Source organism: Hyperoodon ampullatus (assembly GCF_949752795.1).
Source record: "Hyperoodon ampullatus genome assembly, chromosome: 5".
In the NCBI taxonomy this organism is placed as follows: domain Eukaryota; kingdom Metazoa; phylum Chordata; class Mammalia; order Artiodactyla; family Ziphiidae; genus Hyperoodon; species Hyperoodon ampullatus.
In genome coordinates, this window is record NC_136918.1 from 32,925,361 (window position 1) to 32,949,563 (window position 24,203).

The 24,203-nt window shown below is 44.0% G+C and overlaps 1 protein-coding gene across 11 annotated transcripts in view; it reads left to right on the forward strand.

Annotated features, from left to right (window-relative positions):
* KALRN (kalirin RhoGEF kinase) overlaps positions 1-24,203 on the forward strand; it is a gene marked incomplete at both ends in the record, with an annotated part of 640,695 nt that overhangs the window by 386,303 nt on the left and 230,189 nt on the right. For all 11 annotated transcript variants that reach the window (XM_079705108.1, XM_079705114.1, XM_079705116.1 and 8 more), the window contains 7 exons: positions 1,082-1,196; positions 3,988-4,103; positions 4,606-4,728; positions 12,265-12,447; positions 13,708-13,826; positions 16,626-16,692; positions 17,283-17,392. In XM_079705108.1, the coding sequence (XP_079561234.1) occupies positions 1,082-1,196; positions 3,988-4,103; positions 4,606-4,728; positions 12,265-12,447; positions 13,708-13,826; positions 16,626-16,692; positions 17,283-17,392 (833 nt within the window). The remainder of the gene's footprint in view (positions 1-1,081; positions 1,197-3,987; positions 4,104-4,605; positions 4,729-12,264; positions 12,448-13,707; positions 13,827-16,625; positions 16,693-17,282; positions 17,393-24,203) is intronic.

The window sequence follows — 24,203 nt, forward strand, 5'->3', positions numbered from 1 at the left end:
TACAAGCCCAATGGATGGAATATCGAGCTCTCCATGTGTATACATTAGTTGATCTATTTTGGATTCCTTAGCTTTGGACCACTGTCCAGCTGTTAAATTCATGGGCCTCAGAGTGGAAGGACCCACTAGCAGTCTTTTACCAGAGCTCCCAGAAGCCATTGTTGGGAATGCAACATTTAAAATAATTTTTTTACCACATGATTTGTAGAATCCGATGCTAAGTATAAAGATGTTTAAAAGTTAACAGTTTTGTCTAGAGATAATTTAATTCTGAAAACTGTGGATGAAAGTTAATGGACTAGCATGTATTACCTCCACCATCAGGAAAAATACTGCTTTTTAAAGAAATTCAGAAAATCTCTTGTCTTGAGAGAAACTAGAGGTACTCTGTCAGTAGACCTAGATTCTAGCCCTGACTTGCTTCATGACTCCTGCCCTTGCTGGGCCTGGATTGGGTACAATAGCATGGGACAGACCTGTCCTCTCTGCTACCCACCACTCTTGTGAGTCTTAAGGGGATGGTACAATGGCTCTTACCCCTTTACATGACTGATATTTCCCAGCAATAGGATCTTTATTAGTCTTACTGAGGTGGGGGTGGGTTTGATGGACAAATACGTTTCTAAAATGTGGGTAATTTCCATTTAGATTTGGAACATACAGTTAATAGGTTTGATCACTAAATTTGCTTTCTCAAGTCTAAATTAAGCTAATGTTAAAGTGGCTTACACCAGTGGTCATATACGAGGCATTTTGGTGGCACAGGGAAACCAACCTGAGAGTCACTCTCAGGTGGTCACGCTGAATCAACACGTAGTAGTCAAAGGGTGGCTGATTTCTGGTTTTGTCTGTGATGGAAAGGGGAGAGGCACAGGGAGCTAGCTTTTCTTTACTCAACAAAAGAGTGAGTGAGTCTCCTGCACTGGAACTGGAGTATACATAAACTGGAAGTTGCCCCAGGGCTCTGCTCACCCAGAGCCCCAGAAGCCTCATCATCAGCACCCCTTCTTCAGTGTCTTAGATCATGTGCCCCTACCAGACCGGGACTTATGTGTGGGGCTTCACACCTTGTCTCTCTCAGGCCTGCACCCTGGCACGGCGGAACGCTGAGGTCTTTCTCAAGTACATCCACAGGAACAATGTCAGCATGCCCAGTGCCGCCAGCCACACCCGAGGACCCGAGCAGCAAGTGAAAGGTCAGTACAAGCCCTGCCGGCCTCGAGCCACTTCCGCCGCATGGACCAGAGCCTGGGTACCTGGTCTTCATGTGACCTCAGATTTCCTGGTTCTTCTCCTTGGATGAGAAGAAGTATGATGTGGGATGGTGTGGGTGGTGGCGATTCAACATGCCTCAAGATTTGGGATGGAAAAATGACTATAAAATTTACCCAGAGCTTTTGCATTTATCTTAAGAGTTTAGAACAACGCTAATAGAATTTTCTGAAACGACAGATGGTCTCTATGTATCTACACTGTGCAGTACATGGCCACTAGTCAACCCCAGAGACCAAGGCTAGGGAGGGAAGTGATGCTGACTTGGAGTGAGGAGGGGGCACCGGCTTGGCGAGCTGCCGAGCAGACAGAGGGAAGCTCTGACCTCCTCTGGGAAGGGCCTCTCTCCTGCTCAAGGAACTCAGGAGGTGCGAAGATCAGAGGCCACTGGGAAGAATTAAACTTAGTAATCAAAGATCCCTACAGAGAGGAGGGAAGCAGCATTCCTTTTCCAGATGTGCCACCCTGTTTGCAGCCGAGGGTCCCTGTGGGTGGCTAGCATTACGTCACCTTCCCCTTCCTGCAGATTTTTCAAAGCCTGTGTTCTGATGTCCAAGGGCAGGTGGCAGCTTGGGTGAGGCCAGCTGCCTGCTGAGAGCACACACGCCCCGCCCCCGCCCCAGTGTGCAGAGAGTGACAGCCACCCAGGGTGAGCAGGATGTGCCGCACCTTCGTGGGCGCCAGGGCAGGGTTTGCCCAAAGGAAAGTTTACCAGATGGGGCACAAATGAGACCTGAAACTCATTAGGATTTTCGCCTGAGCTGGATTGATTTTCTCAGCCACCACAGAGGGACCTCAGTGAACAAAACTCTGACTAGGAGACAAAAAGAGTAATAAAGGAAACACAGGTTCTCACTGTCTTTGCCCAATTGAAGCTTCCACCTGAGCAGGGACCTACAATCTCTCCTATAGCCATTTCCTTTCCACCTGCTGCCTGGACCCAAAGCCAGTGCCACTTATTTTAAGTTTTTGTTACAGGAGCAATTATTGCTGCATAACAACCCCTGAAATTCAGTGGCCTACAACTATAAGCATTTATCATTCAATGACTGTGTTGGCTTGGGGACCAGCTGCCTTGGCTGGGCTCAGTGATGCAGTTCTGCTTGAGGCTGCAGGTCTGCCTGGCTTGGCTCCTTCACTGCAGGGTGGGTTCTTGTCTGCTCCATGTGGATTAATTCTGGGACTTTGGTTGAAGGGGCAGCGGTTACCCAGGAGAACTTCTTATAGAGGTGTTGGCAGAGATTTAAGGGGCAAGCTCAAGTGCACAAGCACACTTCAAGCCCCTACTTGTGTCTTATCTATTAACAGCCCATTTGCCAAAGAAAGTCACGTGACTGAGCCTGAGTTCGGGGGTGAGGAAGTACACTTTGTCTCTTTGGGGAGGAACTAAAAAGCTACATAATAAGGGCAGAGATATAGGGAGAGGTGAATAATAGGGACCATAAAAGCTCTCAGCCTAAGAGAGGAGAGACAGATTCTGTCCTTAGAGAGCCAAACTTCCATGGGGCATTAAAAGTACACAAAATCAACAAAAACTTCTAAGTGCAAGCACTGCATTTTGGGCTGTGCCTTTTTTGTAGAGCACAATAACTCGGTAGACCAAGGTGGCTAAGGACCCAGGCTCTTAAGTCAAATAGCTCTACCCCTTTATCTGACTGACCCTGGTTGAGTTTCCTATCCTCTCTAAGCCTCAGTTTCTTCATCTGTAAAATGGAGATAATAGTGGTCCATGCATCCTGAGGCACTGTGAAAATACATACCTGCCACATAGTGAGTACTGAATAAGTGTTAACTTTCCATAGCATCATTATTGTGTATTTTATTAGTATCTAATATAGTTAGGAGGAGGCAAACAATACAAAATAAATTTTATTGCTTCAAGCTTAGAACATACTATTAGACACTTCAGAAATCCATCCACATAACCAGCTGCTTCTGGAACAACAGAAGTAAAGAGAGGGAGGGACATGACATGGACAAACAGCTCCCACGGCCACCGTGGTGCCCCGTGCCTTGTACACATCCTCGCGCTCACCTTCATTAGAGATAACGTGAAACAGCTTTTAGCTTTTCTTATGATCGGTCCCAACCAGCATGGAAGTTTGGGCCTAGAGACATGATTCCGTGATGACGTGATTCCAACATAGCTTCCCTAGACCCATAATTTAGAGGTTTTAAAATTGAGGTTGTGCTGTTGAGATGCTAAGTGCACAGCTCTTTGTATGGGACAGAGCTTGTGGCAAGTGACATGGCTATCCATGCCGTTACCCCGGTCCTCATGCCGTTCCCCTCTGGCCCTCTCCTAGAACCCCTCAAGAGTGGCTGGTGTTCCTGTCAAGTCCGTTCACTCTCTGCAGGCTCCCAGGCACCAGTTATGTTAGCTATTATTTTCAGCACCGATAATTCCCAAGGTCTCTTATCATCAAGGACTAGCTTTGGCGTGAAGAGAATCAGAGTCACTTTTAAGTCACCCTGGGGACATCCTCTTCCCCCCTTCATTGATGGAACCTCATCAACAGGCCCTCCCCCAGTCTCCCTGATCTCTGGGAAATTCTCTCTGGACCAAACCTTTGCTCCCTTGCTTCTGGTGCTGAATCAGTCCGATGGGGAGCCTTAAAGGTCTCAGTTATCTGGCATCTGGGAGCGGGGCTGAAGCAGCCGGTCAGATTTGCTCAGGACCTTCCTGTGACCAGTGCCTGTCTCTCTGCCCTGCAGCCATCCTGAGTGAGCTCTTACAGAGGGAGAACCGTGTCCTGCACTTCTGGACCTTGAAGAAGCGGCGGTTAGACCAGTGCCAGCAATACGTGGTGTTTGAGCGAAGCGCCAAGCAGGTATGTTCAGAGCTTTCCTTGGCATTGCCTCAGTTCTGGGGACCATACAGAGGCCTAGATGACCAAGACTTGGGACAGTCCTCAAGAGGGTCATAGGAGCAGGCAGAGTAGAGATGGGAGGTGGGGATGAAAAGAAGAAAGCATCCATGTGCTGACCAGCCGTTCAGCCTTCACCAGGCACTCTGTTCAGAGTCTGGTACCAGGAGTTGGGAGGAGATTCTGGGGGCAGATTGCTCTAACTCATAGATGACACTGGGCCTGGCCTAGAAGAGTCCCCAGTCTAATGGACAAGACACTCTCTTTGCTGGTGGGTTGTTCCAGGTCTAACAGGGGAGGGCTCTTTCATAAAATCAACTTCCAAGCTACATACTGATTGAATCGTGCCAGCATTTCCTAGGTCCATCATGCTGTCCCAAACTACAAACCTTCACATCAGAGCATGGCATGTTTTCCTACTAACAGCTGGCTTTTGGGGCACTGAATGGGTTGTTTCCTCCTACAGGCGCTAGACTGGATCCAAGAAACAGGTGAATATTACCTCTCAACACATACCTCCACGGGGGAGACTTCAGAGGAGACTCAGGAGCTGCTGAAGGAATATGGGGAGTTCAGGGTGCCTGCCAAGGTAGGAAGCATCCCAGAGCCCTCCCCTTCCACCCAGCACTCCCCAATCTGGACAATTTCACATTGTGGGAGGGAGAACAGCCTCTGTACACAGAAATGCTTGACTACAGAGGCAAGGAGGGGGGGACACACAGGTAGGATCATCTCCTTTGAGACCTGAACATCCAAAGAGATGCAGCTGTTGGTAGAGCCTCTGTACGCAGGAACTCAACTCCTATACGCTGTGCTTCCAAATGGTACTCATCTTCGTGATCCAGATTCTGGAATCTGCTGTATTCTTTCAGACCAGATAAGGCAAAGGAATGTATTCATGTGAAATGCACATTGTGTGGGAATATCAGCCACATATTCTTGAAATTTGAATGGCTTGGGAAGTCCACCTTTAGGGAAGGGCCAGTGGCTATGGGTGGGTTCACAAAGCAGATTCCAGAGCTGACTACTTCCCTCTGGCCTCACCCTGCAAATGAGCCAGGCTGAGGTCTCTGGGGAGCAAAACATGTACTGGTGCATGTACCACACACCCTCACACCCCATTCGCACAGAGGTGGAGAATGAAAGTAATATAATAGAAGGAAATCTCATTTTCAGCTGTTTTCCCAGCCAGGATTTGATCTGAGGACCCTTGGCTTTGAGTGAAATCTGATGTCTCAGTTCCCTCTTTGTAGCATCCTTGTCCCTCACACGGGGCTCCCTGCCATGGAAGACCATCCTTGGCATCACTTCCACATAGGGCAGTTGCTATTCCCAGGATGAGAGGAGCTTTTGTGAGAGTCGGGGGGGAACATATTAATGCCTACCTTATCCAGAGATCCCTCTGACACTACAGCAAATTTCTCTCTAATCTGCTGCAACTGAATTAGGCCCTTAGCCTCCTTCCTGAGCTGGTATTTCAGAAGTGGTTATCCACTTTGTGAATCCTACACTCTGAACTCTTGATAGTGGGGAGCCTTCCCCTGCACACTTGTGAGCTTTTGGGCCTTTTCACCCAATGTGAAGAACTGTCATTTCAGATAAGAGATTCATTTCAATACCAGCTAGAGCAGACAGTGCCCAGGAGGTGGCAGATGCACAGAACCCTTTTCAAATCCAAATGAAAATGGTTTTGAATTACCCACTTTGCACCTATCTGCCCCTCTCCAAATAGTGTCAACAACGAACCACTAAGAGGCTGAATAGTATCAGATCCACTGGTGATCCTGCTCACGTAGGATGGGTCACAGCAGATACCCAGAACCTCCTAGGATCAGAGTCTGTCCATCACCAAAGTGGAAATGTGGAGAGTCATTCAGTCACTTTAATTCACCCTTCCTTTACAATCTTCCTGTCTTTCTCTTTTCTGTTCACATTGTTGTCACCCTAATTGGGTTCCATGCTTTTGGCCTTTCATTCCTTCCAACCCATTCTGCCCTTCATTGGCGTTCATCTTTAAAACACTACTTTGGTCAGATTACCACCCAGCTCAAGAGCTTTAATGATTATACAGTGCCTTTAGGCAACACTCAGCAATGTCTACAACTGTGCCACCTTACCACTGCCACTGTATCTTCAGTTAATGGGTTTATGCAGATTTTATGCTCCAGCTGAATGGATATTATTTTCTTACCCTCCGAGAGATACATCATTTATTTTCTTGCCTCTGTATCTTTTCTATACTATTTCTCTGCCTAGAATATCCTTCCCTTCCCTCTAGTTTGTACATTTTAAGAAGACCCCGCCTTCCCACTTCAGTGCCTCCTCCTCTGTGTCCCTGCCTACAAGCCAGATACAATCGGCCTATCCCTGCACTGCAGACATTGTCTGTGCAGCCCTTAAGGCACCTGACCTGGACCATCCTGTCCTCCCGGCAATGTGTGCGCAGTGTTATCTCCTGTATGAGCCTGCAAGATCCCAAAGGACAAGAACCATGCTTTATTCACGTACCTAACTATATCTTATGCATTGAAGGGAGGCTACAGATATTTGAGAACATAAGAGAAAAAGAAGTTTGGGTAGATTTCAACAATGCTTCCTCCCCAAACCTCTATTTAATATGATTCTTTTACTTTGACTCTCTCTCTGTTCTCTCTTCCTCTTAACTATTTCTCTTAATGGGATTTCATCCTCCCATCTATCATTTCCAAGTTTCAGTGCTATTTGTTATGAGAATATCTACAAGATAACAAATCCAGCTGGGGACCTTCTGATGAAAGGCAGTAGCCTCCGGCCCCACTGCAGTCCCACTTACCAGAAGCAAACCTCTTTTAACCAGCCATCTTTGGTTTTAATCTTTATAATCAATAAAGTGAATTTGAAATGGAAACCAAATTGACCTTAAAACACATGACAGTAAATATGGTGGCCCTCATGATTGAACAGAGCAACAGAGTATTCTGAGTATATTGAATTATTATACTCTGTTCCAAAGAAACAGATCAAGTAGAAGAAACACTGAATATAAAAAGGTACTTTCTATGTAGCAGTATACAGATGTGAGAATAAAAATAAGATAAAGAGAATTTGGATGAGGATAAGAGGAAAACAAAATTTTCTTGTTGTGGTATGCTGTGAACAATCCAGTTAGAAGAATGCCAATGATATTTTCCTATTGTGGGATTCAAAATTTATAAAGCATCAAGGTACATGGTGATAGGAAAGCTTAATCATCTTGACATCTGGAAGAATTCTATTTCTTCTAAGAGCAAAACTCTTTAGATTCTTCTGTTTTCCATTTTTTACAATTCAGTAGTTTTTCGTACATTCACAAGGTTGTGCAGCCGTCGCCACTGTCTAGTTCCGGAATATATCATCCCTCCCCACAATAAACCCCATACGCATCAGCAGTCACTCCCCTTTTCCCCTCCCCTCAGCCCCTGGCAACCACTAATCTACTTTCTATCTCTATGAGTTTGCCTGTTCTGAACACTTCATGTAAATGGAATCATGGAATCATGTAATATGTGGTCTTTTATGTCTGGCTTCTTTCACTTAGAGTGTTTTCAAGATTCATCCATGTTGTAGCAGTACTTCATGGGTACTTCATTCCTCTTTGTGACTGGATAATACTCCACTGTATGGATAAACCACATTTTGTTATACATTCATCAGCTGATGGACATTTGGATTGTTTCCAGTTTTGGGCTACTGTGAATAATGTTGCTGTGAACATTTGTGTACAAGTTTTGGTGTGAACATATGTTTTCAGTTCTCTTAGGTATATACCTGAGAGTGGAATGGCTGGGTCAGGTGGCGACTCTATATTTAACTTTTTGAGGAAATTCCAAACTGTTTCCCAAAGTGCATACACCATTTTCCATTTCCACCAGCGGTGTGTATGAGTTCTCACTTCTCTACATCCTCTACATCCTCCAACACTGGTTATCGTCGTCTTTTTTGTATAACCATGCTAGCGGGTGTGAAGTGGTATCTCATTGTGGTTTTCATTTACATTTCTCAATGAGTAATGATGTTGAGAAAACGCTTTTCTAAATTGATAATTTTATCTCTGAAAGTGAAAGAAGCTATGAGATAAACTGGACTAGCTTCTTCTTAACAAAAGAGAATTAAGTGATAATGAAAGTGACTGGAGCTTTAGCTGAACTAAATTATGTCTTTGAATTCAGATAGCCAGGAAAGAGAACACTGGGCTTGTCAGAGAGGCACTTTCTATGAGAAAAGTAGAATCTAAACAGTTCAGATAAAATATGGTCATGTTTCTGTTTCTGAGACTCTTAAGAGGAATGAACATAGCTCACATGTGATAGACATTTTTGAAAGGTTTAGTTTTTCATATTTAACAAGAAAATCTTTCTCCTGTGGAATGAATATGAAGATACATCTCAAGGAATGGTTTTCCCACTCAGGGAGCACAATAATTCCATACCCCCAAAGAATATATCAATAAGTACAAGGCAGATCAGCAATGAAAGGCCAATTGGATGCTTATAATTAGATTATGAGAATATGTTAAGAAAGCTAAATTTTAAAGACTTGTCAAATTTTCAAGAGATACCAAAAGGGCTTTTTACAAATTATATTCGGAGTAAGGTGCTCTGATTAGGGGAAGATGATATAATACTAACTGATCAAAAGAAGGAAGGAAGAGAAAAAATAAGAAAAATAGAACTACTGAACCCTTATTTTTAGCCTCTGTCTTTTCCAGCAGATAACATAGAATTGAAAATAAAAGGGCAAAATATACACTAGGGAACACAAGAATCCCAAGATAAGTGAGATGTGTTCTAAATTTCCAGGACCAAGTGAATTATATTTTCCAAAAGCTCCCTTTGTCCACAAGATCATGTCCATACTCCTGAAGCTAACATGCAAGCACCTCTACAATCTGACCCCCACTTTATCAGTCTGTATAAGTTATTCTTCTTGGTGGCAAGATTTGAGTTTCAAGCTGGCTTAAGTTTAGAAGGGGAAAAGATTTTGTATGGCTGTATGTGGAAATAAAGAAGACAGAAGCTGTGCAGCTGGACCTCGAAGGAGCCCAGGAAAAGCTGAATGACTCAGCCCAATGAGAAGAACAAGACACGTGGCATAGTCTCACCTCTGGAGATGAAAACTGGGATGTCACCCGAGACCAGGGCAGTTCCAGCAGCCCTGTTTCCGGGTCAGCTCATCTCAGGAGATCAGGCATACGTGACTACCACCACTGTGATTCAGCTTCCCTTCTCTCTGCTATTTGCTTTCACTTCTACTCTCCAACCAGCCACCCAGTTCCCTGTCTCTACAGTTCACATCCCCAGAAAAACCAGCTTAATTGACCCAGCATGTTGCCCCTGTCCCTGTTTAGTCAGAGCTTCTAGGCCAGGACACCTTGGAAGTCACTGGCTGCATATTGATGGGCTGCCCTCGTGGGACAAGTTTTACCTCTGATCTCATCAGCGGTAGCCAGTCATGGGGCGGGTCGCACTGTGCCACCATAGTCACCCACGTATAAGAAATCACTTCAGACTGCTCTCAGTAGGGGCTGTGGGCATGGTTGGGGTCAAATCTTTTCATCTAATTCTTCCCAGTGTAAACCTTCAACTCTTGCTGGTCTAATTTTACTCACCTCCCAGCACAATAATTACGCACTCATCCATTTACTCAACATTATTATTATTAGGGTATACATAGTAGACATTGGAGCTACAAATGAATAAGATCACACTCATCTCTTAGAAGCACATGGTCTAATGAAGGAGACATAAATAACTCAGCGTGATACACACTGAAGTAGCAGCATGTGTGTGGTACTGTGGGAACACTGGGAAGGGCATCTCCCACTCGGCTTGTGGACGAGGAGGAGAGGTGAGGGAGGGCCATTGGGGTGAAAGCAGGGCTGAGGAGGAGCCACTCATCACATTGTGGGGGGCAGGTGAGGTTTATTTAACATGGCTGGAATTTCAGGGCCACAGAGAGCAGTGGAGACGGTCACGTGGGCAGGTGAGGCCACGTGGGGGATAGCTTGTCTACGCTGCCAGTTTCACTGTCTGTTTGCTCCCCCTGGGTCCCACACATACCTGAAATGCTCTTGCTCACAAGCCACTATCCCTGTTGACTCTTAATCAGTTTTGATATTTTAGGATATCATTTCCTCTGATAGGAAATTATAGGGCTGCTCTGGTAGGACTGCTGCTACCAATTGGCTATAAACCCCCATCTCGTGCTCAAGTCTCCTTACCAAGAGCAGAGAATAAATATGCGTTTCCAAGATTTTATATGAAGATGGATTTCTTGATTATAGCTACAAAAATTAATCACTGTTTTAAGTAAATGACAAACCTAAGAAAAATTGTTTCCCGGGTCAGAGGGGAAACCCTAAATGCAAGAAATAGAAGTCCTTGGAATACCAGGTATCTTGTATTAACCGAGTCCCAGCGCCATTATTCTTTGCCTTTTCGTTGCTAAGGAGGTGTTTCTCCTGTCCTCATACCTACCTTCTTTCCTTCACACCAAAGCTCTTCTGGCCCCTTATCTCCCAGCCCACTGTGCTGAGGTAGCAGAGGCTCGAGGTGTTGAGTGAGTTGCTGGAGAGCGGGAGCCCTGGCGGTGGAGGACCAAGTTCTCTCTGCTTGCCTCTCTGGCCAGAAGCTTCCCTCTGGCAGTTCTTGAGAGGGTCAGTCTCTCGTGGGAGGGGCTGTGGGTGAGCCTGGAGAGGCAAGGGTGAGGGTGGTGGCATAAAGAAAGAAAGGCTCCTCTGTCTGTTCTGCTCTTGCTCCAGTGATTTTCTGTCTCAGTTTCCCTCAATTACCCAGATCGTAGCATGATCCAAACCTTGTACCTACTTTCCCCCAGTCCGAAAGATAAAAGATTACTTCTCAGAATATTATGTAAATATTCTTCCCTTTCTCTTAAAATCTATCAGGTTTTCCTGATAGAGTTTCAAAACCCAAACTGAGGATAAAAGATGAGCAAGCGTTTGCTTGTTTGAATAGCCCTTCCGTTTCCATATCTTACCCAGCACAGGTCCCGCCTCCCCCGTGACACCTATTCCGCCCCTGCCAGCCCACCTTCATTTTTTTCCTGTTTTAAAATTCCTGCCGTGTTAACTATACATATTTCTTATTTTGACGTTCAATTACATAATGCCCTGAGTTATTGAACTACTCTGTGTGAAAATCTTGTCCCTCTAGGGATATAGACAGTGTGGTGGAAATATCTTTTTTTTCTGTTGTTTACCCCCCAGGTCTTTCCCCACAGCCCTCTGCACAGTGGTGTGGACAGAGAAGATGTTGAACACACTCTTGTTAGAAATGAAATTGACCCACGTCAGGGCTCCACCTCACTTAGCCCTGTGATGGACACTAGCTTTGTTCACTCCTCTCTCTCTCTCTCTCTCTCTCTCTCTCAAGGAAACTAAAAACAAGGTCCTGGTGGTGAAAGGGACAGAGTTTACTCTTAAATCTGCTAGTTAGATTTCTGTAGATCCTGGCTGTGCCAACTCACCTGATGTTTAGAAAGCCTTCTTCAGGCCAGTAGAGTAAAGGGAGAGAACTAGAAACTATGGACCAGAGGCAAACGGCTCTATCACTTACAGGTTGTATGAACTTGGACAAGCCCTAAGCCTCTCTAAGCCTCAGCCTTTTCAACCTGTGTTTCAAAGAGAGCCATACCACCTCCCTCCACCTGCCTCCTAGGGATGCTTTAAGACTCAAACGAGTCTCAGATGTAACATGAACATACTCTGTAAACTGATAAAGTGCTATATTAATGAAAGAGATTCTTACATCAATAATCATACTGGCTAACATTTATTGCTTACTGAGTTTTTACTGTGAACACTGTGTTCCAGACACATCCTACATTGTCAACTCATATAATGCTCACAACAACCCTACAATATAGATACTATTATGATCCCTATTTTACAGATGAAGGAACTGAGGCACAGAGGGTTTCAGTAGTTTGCTCAAGCCCTCCCAGCCAGTAAGTGACAGCACTGGGATATAAACGGAGGCAGTCTGGCTCTGGGGTATTCTATGGCTTCTGTGAAGAAGGAAGGAGGGCTGGAGTGAAGGGCCATGATAGTAAAGGTAAGCTAGTAACTTATGACCATCTTTTGGGGCAGCAAACAAAGGAGAAGGTGAAACTCCTGATTCAGCTGGCCGATAGCTTTGTGGAAAAAGGCCACATTCATGCCACAGAGATCAGGAAATGGGTGACCACGGTGGACAAGCATTACAGAGACTTCTCCTTGAGGATGGGAAAGTACCGGTACTCTCTGGAGAAAGCCCTTGGAGTCAACACAGAGGTAGGTGTGGGATTGCCCAGCTGGGACATCCTCCTTTCTTACCTCCCTCAGTACTGCTGTTCATTGCTGTGGAGGGAAGCTGGGTTTGCAGAGGAATCTCCCTGAGCTGTTGACCCCTAGAGCACTTGCCTTGTGTTGTCTTTCTCCTGGAGGGACTGGATCTTGCTGAGCCATTGGCTTCCAGCTCCCCATGCCTGGTGCTATATGCAGTGCAAAATTGGCTGGCCAGGGATAGGGCCTGTGGCTACAGAACAGAGTTTTTCTATGTGTAGAGTTAACTGTTGACTTTGAGGATTAAACCTTTTATCTTGGCTTCATCAGTACTGTCTTCCACCCAATTATGTTAATCAGCAAATGATTAGAGTCTTCAGTATGTATAATAGTGCTCTTTCAAGAATAAGGTATGCAATTTGTATAAAGTCTATTTGACATTTCAACTGAAAAGAAGTACTATTTTCCAGGAAGCAAAGGAAGACTGACTTTTAATCTCCTCTTTATAATAGGGGTCATTAACCTATGAATTAAGAGCTAAATACAGACTGGCAATTTAATCCTAGGATTTCTAATTCTTAAATCTTTAAATAGGCTCATACGCTGAAGCAGAGCAGACTAGAGAATGAAGTGGTCAAACCACAAGGACTGGGGGAATTAACGTCTCCCCCAGGCTTTAACCTGTGAGATTTTTTTCCTAGAGGTTTTTATTCTATATAAATACCAAACAGTGGTTGAAATAAGCATGGATGGGCAATTAGAAAATTCAGTAATTGTTCTATCATTTAGCTTTCTATTTCCAAGGGAAGTTGCTTGTTTAAATAAAAATATTTACTTTTATTATTTTCCCTTGACAAATGAAAGTTTTATATCTTTTTACATTTCTGTTTCACATCTGTTTTAATGGTTAATCATCAATCTTGGACCTCTGTGTGTGTGTGTGTGTGTGTGTGTGTGTGTGTAGATCTAATCAGGCCCAACATCCTTGAGGAAATATGACACTAATTATCAAATGTGTACATTCTTTTTCTTTGTTGTGGATATTATCCCTGAGCCTTTGACCTGAACATTTTATACTTTTCTTATTTGAAAAAAAAATTATCCCATGAAGAAGAGTGCTTGTGGGTAGCAGTTGGTGGGATTCCGCATCTTCTCATCCTTCTCCGTAATATCTTTCTCTGTTCTTCCCTTCCCCCACCTCCACCAACTCTGGTGAGTTGCTTTCCCAAAGCATCTCCAAGGTGACCTCTGCGATCTCTCTGTGTGTAGGATAACAAAGACCTGGAGCTGGATATCATCCCAGCAAGCCTTTCAGATCGTGAAGTCAAGCTCCGGGATGCCAACCATGAGATCAATGAAGAGAAGCGGAAATCAGCCCGGAAGAAAGAGTATGTGGGGGGTTGGGCATGAGACGGTTCCACCGCCTGGCAGGCTCCTCATGGCTATGCTTGGTTTTCACTGCCACCCGTCCCTTTAGACAGCTTGCTGTGTCCCCATGACCACCTACAGAGGTTGGAATGGACAGACATGATGCTTCCACCCACATTTCACACTAACCAAGAACTTTAGGGCATTGGGCAGAAGAAACAATGAACCATGTCAACCTTACAAACCGGGTCTTGATCACTCTGCTTTCTTTATATCAGTGTTACAAAGTTACACATAGCTAGAGATATGCAAGGGCTTTATGAAGAGTATTTTGGCATTCCTTTTGGGTAATGCTGGAAAAAAATGGTGTGTTCTAAGATTAAGAAGGCCTCTGTAGTTGATTTTATCAAAATGAAGTAAGACCATAGGTCCCTTGGAACTGAAGAAACTCAAGCTGGTCTGTGAAGTCAGAGCTATGTTTCATCTGGGCTGCTGTAAGAAAGTATGACGAATCAGGTGCTTTAAACAACAGAAATGTATTGTCTCACAGTTCTGGAGGCTGGAAGTCTGAAATCAAGTTGTTGGCTGGGTTGATTCCTTCTGAGGGCTGGGAGGGAAGACTCTGCTCCAGGCCTTTCTCCCTGCCTTACAGATGGCCATCTTCATGTTCACATGGCATCCTCCCTGAATACAGGCCTGTGTTGACTTCCCCCCATTTTAAGGATACCAGTCATTTTGGAACGGGGGCCCACCCTACTCCAGTATGACCTCATCTTAAATTGCATCTGCAATGACTCTGTCTCTAAATAAGGTCACATTGTGAGGTACTGGCGGTTGGGACCCAACATATGCATTTTGGGGGAGACACAATTCAACCCATAACAGAGAAGGAAATGAGGAGACAACACATGGCCAGATCTTCCTGCTGGGCTGTCTCTGAGACACCAAATAGCCAGAGGATGGTAAAGGGTGGGTGGAAAGTAAAAAAAAAAAAATGGGGTAGAGGGTAGTGGAGCTAAATTATGAAGAAAAACAGGAAAAACTGCAGGAAGCAGATAGAGAAAAAGGGAGAAGGTAGAGGCATGCCAGAACCCAAGGCAGTAAAATCAAAGACAACTTTTCAAAGCAAGTGGGATTACATTCCTTCTGATCTTCCTTCTTTCTTTGTTTACCAAGCACTTACAGTGTACTAGGAACTTTGCCTATAGGATCTTGTTTAATCCTTGCAGCAGCCCTGTGTGATCAGCTGTTTTATAAGTAAGGAGTCTGGGGCTTGGAGAAGCAAGTCCTGCCTCTAGGAAATGACAGTCATAATTCAATTCCTGGATGTCTGACTTCAAAGCTCATGGACTTTCCACTCTACCAATAGAGCAAGACTAACAAGAGAGTGGCTCATTAACTCCTGCAAAAGGGAATTTTTAAAATCAATAATTTAATAGAAAGGCTACTGCTAGAACAAAGTTTTGCTTTAAGGAAAATCCCACCAAGATAAAGATTCAGGGAAAGATGCTGCTCATTTTAATATTTCTTCTGAAATCTCCAACAGGGAACACTTGGGATAATCTTTCTCAAAATTTTTATGTGATGGAACACCTTGTAAATAGGGATTCTCATTATGAAGTTCCATGAAAAAATGACATGGAAAATCTAAGATAAATATATAAAAATGTATTTTGTGCTAAATTAGATATTATTGCATATCACATGCCAGCTAGGAAGCACCATTTCTAAAACAAATTTATCAAAGAAAGAAAGTGACGTAAGTACACTACAGTGAAGCCACGCATCGTGAGTTGAACGCCCGCACGGGTACATTGTGTTGTTTAGGGGTCCAAGGAGGAAGGAGCCTTCCCCTTGCATATGTGTAGCACAGCTTCTCTTTTTGGGAGACTGAAGAGTAGTCAGTTAATATTAGCTTGTGCTGTGCTTGGGATCACATGCTCAGCCTCATGCACATCAGTTTGTGATGTAAAATAACCCCATTAGAAGCCAGAGGTCAGCACACTATGGCCTACAAGCCACATGTGGTCCACCACCTGTTTTATATAGTCTGTAAGCTAAAAATTATTTTTTTATATTTTTAAATGGTTGAAAACTATCAAAACAAGAAGAATATTTTGTGACATGAAAATTAGATGAAATTCTTTTCTGTTCATACATAGTTTTATTGGAACACAGCCAGACTTACTTTTTTAACATATTGTCTGTGGCTTCTTTCACACACAACAGCAAAGCTGAGTGGTTGTGACAGAGACTGAATGGCCCACAAGTGGTTACTCTCTGGCTCTTTCCAGAAAAAGTTTGCTAACCCCCAGTCTTGGCGGTGGTGTCTTGGGCATCTGTTTCTGGCTTTTAAACCTGGTTTAACCTGTGGGACTGTGAACTGTTTTGGTGTAAGTCAGCAATTCTACTCAGCAGGAATCATCATTCTGGGAGCTACAGTAAGAGGAACATAGGAAGCTGAGTTGGTGTCTAGTTGGTGAGAATGAGTGTGAGTGGCACTACAGGCTTATGTGCACACACACACACACAGATGTGCAACTGAGAGCACACACATATCAGCACAGAATCACAACATGGTAGAACTGGGTGGGGGTAAAAAGGGAAGAGAGTATGGAACTAGCTGAGCACAAACATGCTGAAGGGACACAGAGCAAATGATCAGAGTGAGAGGGACTCAAAGGAAGAGATGTATATTGGTAAAGTAGAAAAATAGGACATTCAAGAATGTCATAAATGCTGGGGTGGGGGCAGTGAAGTTTGAAGGAAGGGAGGTATTACATCTCTAACCAACTAAAAGCCCATTTGCTTCCTTCTAGATTCATTATGGCGGAACTGCTTCAGACAGAGAAGGCTTATGTGAGGGACTTACACGAGTGCTTAGAGGTAAGTCTTGCGGTCATCAGTTCTCAGCTGTATTAGAAACTGACATCCTTGCCACATCAAGTCCTGGAGAGGAGCTCAGTACTCTGTCTTCTCCCGGAGCTTGAAGAATAAAAAACCAACCAGAGGACATCTTTCTCCCAGAGTCAATAATAATTGCATGGGAGTTTAAAGTGCTTTGGAAAGAAACTTTTCTCAGACTGGAACTAGGCCCAGCAAAAAAAAAAAAAAAAATCATATAACACACTTGAATTCAAAATAAAATCTATGACACAGTCAATGAACTTAAGTTGAGTCTAAAAATCTGCATCCTCCCCCCGACACAGTCAAACTCAAACACGTTTAATAAATAAGAAGACTGTGGAGTTTGTGTTCTTGCTAAAGCCTGGGATGTGAATTTCCCTAGCAACAGTTCACAATAATGGAACATTCAGGTTTTCGTTCTTTCCATTCTGCTTATTTACCATCTCACTTTTTAGGCTCTACATGCATTCCCAGTCTGAGCCTTACCCCACAGGTTTGAAGCCCTGCTTGTTTTGTGTGTATTTCACATGGCAGTGCTTGCCAGTGACGGAACTGTTGCTGTCTTACAGACCTACCTATGGGAAATGACCAGTGGTGTGGAGGAGATCCCCCCTGGGGTCCTTAATAAGGAGCATATCATCTTTGGCAACATCCAGGAGATCTACGATTTTCATAACAAGTAGGTTGGCAGAGGGTTTCAGTGGAGCACACTCAGGGCCATAAATACCCAACAGCAGGGCTTTCCCAACAAGTGGGCCAAAGCTGATTGGGAAATCTTGCCTGGTAAAGTATGGCGCATTAAATTTTCTAAGTCAGTGGCTGTCAGACTTCTTTCTCACTCACCCTTCTTTCTCTGCAATGGTCCAGAATTCCTAGTGGAGGGTGAAGTAAGTATTCAGCAGTGTCTCTCCCCAGTGTCCTGAGGGACCTACCTGCCAACATCTTCAGACCCAATCAGAATGATAGCCAGGCCTTGAGGAAGTAAAAGTAGCTTCTGCTCATTAAAACTATTGGGAATCCTGACATTAGAATTCATCTGAGGCTAACCGTCCTACTCTGTGGGCCTTAGGTTTCAAATTCCACTGAAGTTTTCTTTCAAGCTAAATACTTCCTCCATCCTTAACTACCTCATCTTCCCCACCCTCAACCAAAACAACAACAGATGATAGATAGATAGATAATCAAACTAACTATCTAATGGAACATATTTCTTGACAGCTTATGGGGGGAACATCAATCAACCCTCTATGTTTTGTTGAAATCAGTAGAATCATAGAGCTCTAAAACCTCACAATTCATTTTTTCTAGCTCCCAACTTGATTTAAATATCTTTCCCACAGCATACTAAACATGTTCCATCATTAACAGAGGGTCATCAAGAACATTGGTTGATTAGTTACATAACCAGCTTATGGAAATAATTCAGTTTCCAAAGTACAAATAGAGGAAACCTCAAGACATGAGAAATAGTGTTGACATAAAGTCCTAGAGCTCTCTCAGGACCCTGTTGCAGAGAAGGGTTGAGGTAGAGATTCAGTGTTGTAGGATACAGTCTGGAGGAAGTCCTAGGGTCAGGCTAGTCAAGGATTTGACTGAATTAAGCAGTCATGCTGAAGATGAAACTGCCAGCTCGGAGAGGTCCTGGGGAGGCAGTGGGCACCGGTGTAGCAGCCCTCCTGAGGCAAGATTCTAAAACAGCACTGCGCCATCGAGCTCTGTGCAGTGATGGAAATGTTCCATGTCTGTGCTGTCCAGTACAATAGCCACTGGTCATGTGTGCCTAGTGAACACTTGAAATGTGACTATTGTTACTGAAAACAGCATTTTCAACTTTGTTTAATAAATATAGGTGGCAAGTGGCTACCATACTGCACAGCCCAACTCTAGAAAATGAGACCTCAGTGTGGCCCTTTGCTAAGAATGACTAAGAGGTAAGAGTTGGGCATAAAAGGATCCTAAGTTCTAAAAGGTCTAAAGAAGGGGTGGAGAGTCACTCCTCTCTTGTCCTCTCCTGATGATTAATCCCCTGTAATGTCATCAAATGGCATTAGTTTAAGGAGAACATAAAATGTGTAGCTCCCCTTTCAGATTATGAAAGCAGTAAGCTCTAGGGTGAAATTACCTTCTGACTTTCTGGAGTACTTGATAAAAGTTCCCAGTCTTTTTTTTTAATCCAAATTTTAACACTCTCTATATGGTTTGTCTGGAAATCTCCAGACATAGAAATATTCTCTCCTCATGTCTGTTTAATAAGATCCCAATAAAACCATCTTGACCATTGACCCCAAATTCCATCATCTGAACTCAGCTGAGTATTATCCCATCTCCCCAGGATATCTGGGAAGACATCAGCCTGGAAAGCAGTAAGTCATGTTACTTTTCTTTTCTGATGTATGATCTCTGGGATTTAATCAAAAGTCTCACTTTCCTCATATTCCTACCAAATTGACAAGGTATAGAAATCTAGAGCTCAATACATGTACTTCCCGTGAGCCTTGTTTTTGCCAAATCAATGTATAAGGGGAAAGACTCTTCATTTCAAAATTGACCAATTCTAACAAAATATCTAGCATAACCACGCCTTTTTCTGGTTTAATGGTATCACTCCAATAAATCATGGCAAGCAGTTTGGTAGTCTTTTAAATAGCTAGAAATCTACTTACCAGTTACAAAATATAGTTCTAAGAAACCCATAAAATAAAAAAGTCAAGTTAAACCTTATAGAATGTTGCATTCTGTAGAGAGGAGTTAATTCAGTGGTCAAGAGCACAGCTACCCAGCAAATGTTACCTATGTATAACATTAGAGGAACAGGAAGAAGATAAAAACCAGCCTCTGAGCAACCCAAAGAGATATCCTAAGGATAAAGTTTTTATCTTTCCCTAGGAACTCCTTTCTATCCTCCCTGTAAGCCTCTTTACTTCTTGGTTAGATTTTTTCCAAGCCCATAGCAATTTAGAAGCAGCAAATAAGAATCAAGAACTTGAGCAAGTAGCTTGACACCAATACCTGACAGGAAAGAAAGAAAAACTGCCAAAAAAAAAAAAAAAGGCCAAAGAACCCAAAAAATCATAGTGGTCAAGGGCTATTCTATATTGGTGCACATGATCCTATGTCCCAATATAGAGCCCAACACAGCCATATATTAAAATATAGCATACTAATATATTAGTAATAATCCTGAATCATTGATATATTCTGCATGAGAAAGCACGGAACTTGTAATGCGTTTAGAAAGCTATCCACCAAAAAATATGTTTTAAATAATCCACAATTTAAGGGAACATTCAAGAAAATCAAGCTGCATATTAATTCCCTACAGGATCTGGAGAACTAAGGCTTTACTCTGTTCATAACTTATGCTGTCTACTTGTGCCATACAAAGTTTGATTAATGTAGAAGGCATAACACCTCTAAAATCTCTAATAAGTAAGAGATAAAATGGCAATTAAGCCAACTTTGAAAATGCAGAAACTGTGAACTCCGTAAGAGACCATGTCTTTCACTGCATAACCCCAATGCCTGGCACACAGTAAACTTTAAGTAAATATTTGTTGGATGGATGAATGGATGGATGGGTTTAAAATAGAATTACAATTTGCAGACTTATGGCTAATGCCATTCAAGTCATAATTCAGTCTTTTGTTTCTGAAAACCTCAAGACATGGAAAACCATTATTTTTCCCCACCACTATCAGAACCTTCTAGACAAGCAAAACATTTTCATGTCTAAATGAAGGAGTTTCCTGGGTACTTCTTAATGGGAAGGCCAGACAGTGGTCCAAACACTTGTTTGCTCTGCAGGAATACTTTTCTGAAATGGTCACTTTTTAACCTGAAGATATCAAAAGGTTCTTTTTAACCCCAGTTGCTTGCATCTTTTCAATTTTTCTTTTTTTGCGGTACGCGGGCCTCTCACTGTTGTGGCCTCTCCCATTGCGGAGCACAGGCTCCGGATGCGCAGGCTCAGCAGCCATGGCTCACGGGCCCAGCCGCTCCGCGGCATGTGGGATTTTCCCGGACCGGGGCACGAACCCGCGTCCCCTGCATCGGCAGATGGACTCTCAACCACTGCGCCACCAGGGAAGCCCTCAAATTTATAATTAAGTGCTAACAGAGAAGCAGACTCTTCTGATTTCTAGTGCATAGCTCACGTTATCTGCCTGTACTCCAGAGAGAGAGTGAAGGAAAGAGGAAGGGAGGGAGGAAGATTGGGAGACAGAGAGATTGAAAGGCAGAGGGGTTGAGATTGACACTGCCTGCACAACCAAATTAGCTGAGTCACTAGGAGATTAGTACCTACACCAAGGGTGAATATGTTAAATATCTCAGCTAGTTAGTATTGATCCTTTTAAATGGTGTCACTTTGAAAAATGACAATCAAGAGTAGTTGTATGGGGGCTTCCCTGGTGGCGCAGTGGTTAAGAATCTGCCACCAATGCAGGGGACGTGGGTTCGTGCCCCGGTCCGGGAAGATCCCACATGCTGCGGAGCGGCTGGGCCCGTGAGCCATGGCTGCTGGGCCTGCGCGTCCGGAGCCTGTGCTCCGCAACAGGAGAGACCACAACAGTGAGAGGCCCGCGTACCACAAAAAAAAAAAAAAGAGTAGTTGTATGTATGTGATCTTTCTCTAGGACCTTTGTCTCTATAGGTATTGAATGGAGAAATTCCCAAGTACCAAAATTTCTATAAAGAAGAACAATTCACTATATAGAATTTAATACCTACAAGTAGTCATTTTAACACAAATTGGAGGTTTAAGTGGAATGATACTTAGGTTTTACCCTCCACTCTCCCTATTTTCATACTATATCTCTTTATTATACAACTAAATGTAAAGATCATGAAACTTATCTACTCAAAAACTAGATCCATTTCTATTGCATTTTGCTAAGCATTCTGGGAGCTCTCGGATAAGGGAGTATGTGCCATAAATAGATCCCCCAAACGGTAATGATTTTGCTAATGCTGTCTCCCCACTATGGCCTACAGCTCATGATGTGGGAAAATCATTTATTTTCAGTTTGGCTTGTATTAGATTTTCAGCTTTGATAAGGACAGCTGTTTGTTTAAAATGCTCATCACCTTTGGTTAGATCTGAACGTTACTTTTTCCTTTTCAGTCTTTGGAGATATGGACATATGTGAGTCTGGGCAATAACATTTTTATAAAATCTCTGCTGTCAGGGATCAGAAGGTCTTCCTGACCATCAAGTACAGCCATTTCCTTTTACAGATAAGGACACTGAGACCCAGAGAGGGGCCAGTGACTTGCCCAGTACGTGATATCTCCCCCTTGAAAGATTAGGTGTAGATTCCAGGGGCTGGGTTTCCCACGTCAGTGCTCTCTCCCCCTCCCCTACTCCATAGACCACCAGCTGGCACTGCCAAATCTGGTTTGTTTGATTCATATCTAACCAGCTTCCATGTGCATCCTCAAATTTGAGGAACACTTCAACCCATTTCTTCCTTAGGTGCGTCATCCAGGTCACACACCCTTACAATAATGACCTGAAATAAGTCAGTTTTCAGCAAGGGTTGGAAAGACAAGTAGGGGACCAACAACCAGGGCTGGATAACCCTTCTGCAAACTCCCTCCTCCAGGTCCAGCCAGAAGCTATTAGATTTGGGCTTGGCCACCACCCACTGCCCTACCAGCCTAGTGTTCCCTAGCCCAAGGCTGAGGGCCAGGGCCAGGGCTAAGTGGGACTGAGCTGAGACACTGGTCAGGCCCAGGGCAGCCTGCCAGGGCACCAAGTAGCTGGGGTCAGTGGGGAGCAGAGGGTGGTGTGCAGCAGGGCAGGAGAAGACAAGGTGGGGGGGAATGATGGGAGATGCCGGTGAACCACCGAACCAGGCCCACACTTCCATGATCTCCCAGGAGTTCCACCCTGAGGTCAGCCCTGCACTGGTTTGGAGATGGAGTTGGTACCCAGTGGGGAATCTAACCAAGGCTCTGCCCTCTGAGTTCTGGGAATCAGTGAGGTACTGGTGATAAGGGTGGAGGTGAGCAGAAGTGCAGATCAAAGGAGCAAAGAAAATAGTCTCTGTTGGAGTAACAGGAAGGCTTCCCAGGGGAGGGGCATTTGAGATGGAATTTAAATAACCAGTGGGATTTGTACAACCAGGCACAGCTCCCTTGATGATGGAGGAGAGTTTGAACACAGGCCCTTTCAGGGAGGAGAGTGGTGAAGTCTAGGAGGGAGGCCGAGAGGCAATGGGAGGCGTTTGGGAGTGAGTCTGAATCCTGGGTCGAGGATGGGGGAGGTCTGGCCGTCGCACTCCTACTTAGACTGTGTCTTGTCACGTCTGTGTCTGTGAGATTGAGGCTCAGGAGGGGAGAGGTGGTGGGTGGAGATGGTATGAGTCAGAAATGGTGGTGTGGGAGAGCACGAAGGAAGGCAGGAGAGACAGAGTGAGTGGGAAAGTGGGGTAAAATACCTGGATAGAGGAGAAGTGAGAACAGTGGATAACAAGGGGAAAGAAGAGATGGGGAGAAGGAGAGAGGAAGGAAGGGGGGCACTACTAGAGGGAGATGGTGGATCGATAGAGAGGGAGAAAGGGGGAAGGTCGAGGGTGAGAGGGAGGGAGAGAGACGGATAAAGACCTAGACCTCCCTGCGTCCTGTTGCAGGCAGGAGCACCCGCAAAGTGCTTTTCAAATATTTTTGATCATGAACCAAAGAAAAATTATATATCATGTCCTGATATGCATATGCTTATATATTGTATATAAGAGGAAAATTAAGTCCTCCAAAATAACACCCTCACTATGTGTGATGCACTCTGATATTTTGGATTAGGTTCCATTCTCCTTCCTTTTTAATGCTGGTTTCCACCCACTAAATGGATTTTACAACCCCTTGAAACACAGAGGGTAGATCTGTAGCTACAAGGTGAGGAGCTGGCTCCACCAAGTGGTGAGAAAAGGGATGTGCAGGTCACAGCCCCTGCTGGAGGCCACACTGCCAGGCTGCAGCTGCCTTCTCCTCCATTGCCTTTCCTACTCCTTCCCACACACACACCCCTTGCTTCAAAATACGCGTATTCTGTGCTTTCTATGCTTTTTTCACACTCCAAGAAAATCTCGTTCTATCCTATTCCCTTGTTTTATAGAAACTGGAGCTTACATAATTTCGTGACCTGCACAAACCAATTAGTAACACAGCCAAAGAATCCAAGTCTTCATAACTCCCTATTAAGTCACACTGTCATTTTCTTAATATTCAAATGCCAAGCGAAGAGGAAGGGGAAAACTTGTGATTTTTCTTGGGCCCTAAACCCATACTCTAAGGGATAACTGAGGCCTTACCCATCAGAAGGGCCCTAAAAAAAATTTAGCTGTGATTTTGTTGCTATTGTTTTTCAGTAAGCCATCGACATTGGTGCTGGTTATAGATATTGGGGAGTACCCAAAGCAAGACAAAGTCTAAACATTCATTTGGGGTGTTCAAGTCATGTTCATTTCACTTGTACACACTAACTGCTTAGC